This window comes from Epinephelus lanceolatus, chromosome 4, assembly GCF_041903045.1.
Source record: "Epinephelus lanceolatus isolate andai-2023 chromosome 4, ASM4190304v1, whole genome shotgun sequence".
In the NCBI taxonomy this organism is placed as follows: Eukaryota; Metazoa; Chordata; class Actinopteri; order Perciformes; family Serranidae; genus Epinephelus; species Epinephelus lanceolatus.
In genome coordinates this window covers 28,495,142-28,499,341 of record NC_135737.1, presented here as the reverse complement: position 1 = coordinate 28,499,341, position 4,200 = coordinate 28,495,142, and the positions used below count along the sequence as shown (strand labels likewise).

Below are 4,200 nucleotides of genomic sequence, written 5' to 3'. Positions count from 1 at the left end.
TAGCTTGGTCTTGGCAGAGTGCTGGAAACATCAGTAAATCCGGATTGTTAGAGAAAGATTTTGCTATTTGCTGACATTCTTTGGACTAAATGATTAATTAATCAATCAAGAAGATAAACTGTTGATTGCTGATTAATGAAATAAGTTAAGTTGCAACCCTAATAAATTAACTTTACTGTTTGATAAACCCATGTGTCTCCTCATAGTCTGAGTTCAGCTGAAACATTTACAGGGATTATTATGTGCTTCACTGATGAAAACCACAAGAGATAGTTTCAGTCATTGTTTTATTATCAACAGAAGACTCACCAGTTACGTGGCAGCCATACTTTTTTAAAAAACACAAGTTACATTCATGTCTTTAAATCACATTGTCCCAAACTGTGTCAAACAAAATGCAGGTAACAACAGATGATGGTCACGTGAGCTGCTTTCAGTCCACCGCAATCTCAAGTTAGGAATGCCACTGACATTTTGGGAATACCTCAGAGAACTGGTCTATAATGACCACAGTCCGGTCTCTAGATTACAACCATACTACAAACTGACATTCAGACCACTTTCATTACTGATATCTGACAATGCAGTGTGGAACAAAACAATGTCAGTAATTGGTACAGCATTGCTCCAAAAACAAAAACAATACAGAAATCAAATTCTTTAAATCATACATATTATTTTAAGAAAAAAAAAAAACATGTGACAGATCTGACAACAAACCACTCACCATAGCAATAACACACTAAGTGGGGTCACAACATCACCCTGTAAACTTTAAACTCCGATCAATACCAACACCTCAGTTTTAACAAACGATAAACAAAAGCAAATTAAATTGTGAAGTCTTATTAGTTTATGGTCCTTTTATACAACAAAAATCTATTCTTTATTACAATGACAAAGGAAAGGGGAAACCTTTTATGGATTGTGTGTGGGTGGTGACTGTAATGTGCCTCTGATGGAAGACTGGAATAAGCCCTATCAATGACAAATAAATGGGATAAAGCTGTGTTTTATTGGGCCTGACTGGAAGATTACAAAACCCTTTCCTTAAATAGAGAAAACCATCTTTACATGGCTCTGTGAGGAGTGGTCATCATTCACAGAAGAATGTTGAAATGCTAAAAGCGTTGTACGACAGAACAGTGGCGTTGCTTTAAACAGTCTTACAGCATCCGTACACAGCATGTTTGGAATCATGTATACTCATGCAATAAAGCACAGTGTTAGTTTTCGTCACAGCTTGACCCACTGAAAGCACGACATTTTAAGACATGAGCGGCGGTAAACATTTTGGCATCGGGGAGGGCACTGGCAGGTTACCATGGCTACGAGACCTGAGACTCAACGTGGCAACAGGTGCATGTTAGTGCCAAAACAGAGACTGTAGCTGTGTCCCAAACCCACACTACAAACTAGTTTTAAGCAGGATTTGAACATGTCGTGTGTTCACGAGCGACAAAATAAACTCTATATATGCTAAAAAAACCACCACCTGCTTTTTGAGATTGTTCTCGCACAGCGCACTGCACAGGAGCTGCTCACAAGTGAAAGAAAATAACTGTGCATGGTGGTGACACCGTTCTTACTTAGTAGTGGCATTTTAATGTTGAAACAGTCAAGTATGTTGATTTCTTGTATACTAACTGCAGACAACAGTGTACTATAAAGATTAGTATATAGTACACACTGTGTACAGTTGCATGGAGTTGGGACACAGTATAAGTTTGATGATATTCTCCATTTTTAATCATCAATAAATCCCACAAAATTCAGAACAACAATGGATTGACCTTATAGATAAATACTTCCTGTGTAGTCCAAACCTACCCATTTACACTTGTGTGTGTAACATGTTTAAGAGTAACTGTGAGCTGTTTTTAAAGATTTACATCTTCAGTGAAAATGAATAAGCAGGAAAGTATTAAGACACAGACTAACATTAGTTTTGGTCTTATTATGGGATTTGTTGACAGCAAGAAAAATGGAGAATATCACCAGACCTATACTTCAACACAACCTAGTAAAAACGCAAGTCATACATCATTTCTATGGTGGTAAAACGTCAAGTATGGATACTGATAGGCAGCTCATTGTGGTCAGACGCCCACAGATCCACTTCTATTGGTCCCTCATAGGTACACGTCCATAGTGTTGAGGATCATGTGCCGACACAGTGGGCAGTTCTGTTGGTATATGGGCTGCCTCAACAGGATGTCCGTACAATCTCTACACAAGCAGAGGTGCCTGCACGGCAGCAGCACCACCGTCTTGGTGCAGTCCTGACAGATCACACACTTCTTCCTCTCCTCCTGCTCCTTCAGGAGATTCAGCAGATTCTCAGCAGGCAGAGGTTTACTGTCTTTGCCTGAAGACGACTGCTTCTTTAGTGGCCTGTCTGTGCTTGATGAGGGGAAAACTAAATCAAGCAGCTCCTGGTGGGCTCCATCTCCTGCTCTTCCATCTGGCGGGTCCCGCCTCTCCTCCCCAGGGTCGCCATCACCGCCCACTCTGTTGTTGTCATCCCTGTTGAGCTGTGTCCTCAGAGCCTGACCTAGCTGGCTGCTGAGTCGAGTCAGCTGCTGCCAAAGTCCTCTCTCTAGCAGGTAGAGGTGATGGAGTACTCGTTGCAGGTGCTGCATGGCACGGCGTGCAACATGTGGGGTGCGCTGCAAGGCTGAAGCGAGGCAGTGGAATGCCAGGTGAAGTCTGTGCAAGGCAGGAAACGAGTTAATGTAATCCATAATTCGCACAACAGCCTGGTGAGTAAGCTCTGGATTCAGGTAGGCAGTGGTAGTTAGAGCAATAGCAACTGTGAGCAGGAGACCGTAGATGTTCAATATGAAGACGCTGATAAACATATGAACCAGCGAGACCAGAAAGTCCAACATCAGTTTACAAGGTGACCACAGGAATGCTGAGGTACCGACCAGGCTGCTGTAAATAAAGGTGAAGGAAGTCAGCGTGAACTCAAGCACCTTCTGCAGTGGGCTGGAGACCGTCTGCCACAAACTGACCACCTCTGCGTACATATTCTGGGTGGCAATGAGCGCAAAGTTGACCACGGTGTTGGTGAAATAGACCACCAGGCTCACTGCGATGCTACAGCCCTCCAGCACCGACAGCAGACCTCGACACAGGTGCTCCTTCCCACGAAGCAGGACGTGCATGGACAGGTAACCCACCATCTTCAGGCTCTCCAGCAGCCCCTCCAGATCCAGCACCAGGCTCCCCAGCATGGTGACAGTACCCTGGGCTGCATTTGACGTTGCCTCTGCCATGGACATCAAGCAAAACACGGTGAAGTTTCCCAGCTCCACCACAGAGTTGAGGAGGAGGGTGGGTATGCTGTTTATAAAGGTGATGACCGCCAGGATGGTCCGCACCACGGTGTGGACGATGACAAAGTTCAGGTCCAACAGCAAGCAGACGGCGTCCAGGCATTTTACCACAGTGGAGATTACAAAGTTCACCAAACCCATGGTAGTGTACCCTTAACTCGGTTTTACCTCTCGGTGCTCTCAGGTTGTCTCCACGGCAAAGTCCATGTCTTGTTTGTTCAGGGAGAAATACTCCGACGTTAGTTACCGTTACATCTTGCTCAAACGGTGAGTCTCTCCATTGTGACAGGCGGAACAGTAAACATTTTCTCGTCCTTTAAGACCTCGTTGAAGTTGCTTTTCATATTTCCCTCGTGTTTGTTGGCTGGGACGACGAGCTAACACAGTAAACACACGCGTTACAGAAGCGGATGTTTTGTTTCAAACGCGAGGCAGACACTTCCGTTTATTTTCCAGGTTTCGTTTTGGCTTTCCGTTCAAAACATGCTCCAGAAAGAGTTGACTAGTTAAACAGTCAGTTTGCAAGACACTTAATATGTAAAACCGACAGGTGAGACCAGGAGAGACGCTGAAAAACACACAAAAAGCTTCGGTATGTTTACCGTCGTTACAGTAGCCGCCATGTTTGTTTTGGTCGCTGCAGCTGAGCTCTTCACTTCCTTCCGGTGAGAAGACCCTACGTCACAGAACCGTTAAAGACCGTTTTATAAAATATAAATCATAAAATAAAATGTAAATGTAAAATAAAATCATATACGTATAACTTCTAATTATAATTTTAATATAACATGAATTAAATAAAAATACTAATACTCACACTAACTCATAAATACCATATGTACAAATGTTGGACCAATCA

General features: G+C 43.2%; 1 protein-coding gene across 1 annotated transcript; it reads right to left on the bottom strand.

The window, feature by feature from the left end:
• Positions 1-270: 270 nt before the first annotated feature.
• rnf26 (ring finger protein 26) lies at positions 271-3,992 on the bottom strand. Its single transcript, XM_033630518.2, has one exon. It carries the CDS (start codon positions 3,480-3,482, stop codon positions 2,133-2,135), a length of 1,350 nt encoding a protein of 449 aa, XP_033486409.2. The 5' UTR covers positions 3,483-3,992; the 3' UTR covers positions 271-2,132.
• Between the last annotated feature and the right edge of the window lie 208 nt (positions 3,993-4,200).

Coding starts and splice junctions, on each gene's coding strand:
- rnf26 (XM_033630518.2), bottom strand. CDS start 3,482: ATGGGTTTGGTGAACTTTGTAATCTCCACTGTGGTAAAATGCCTGGAC.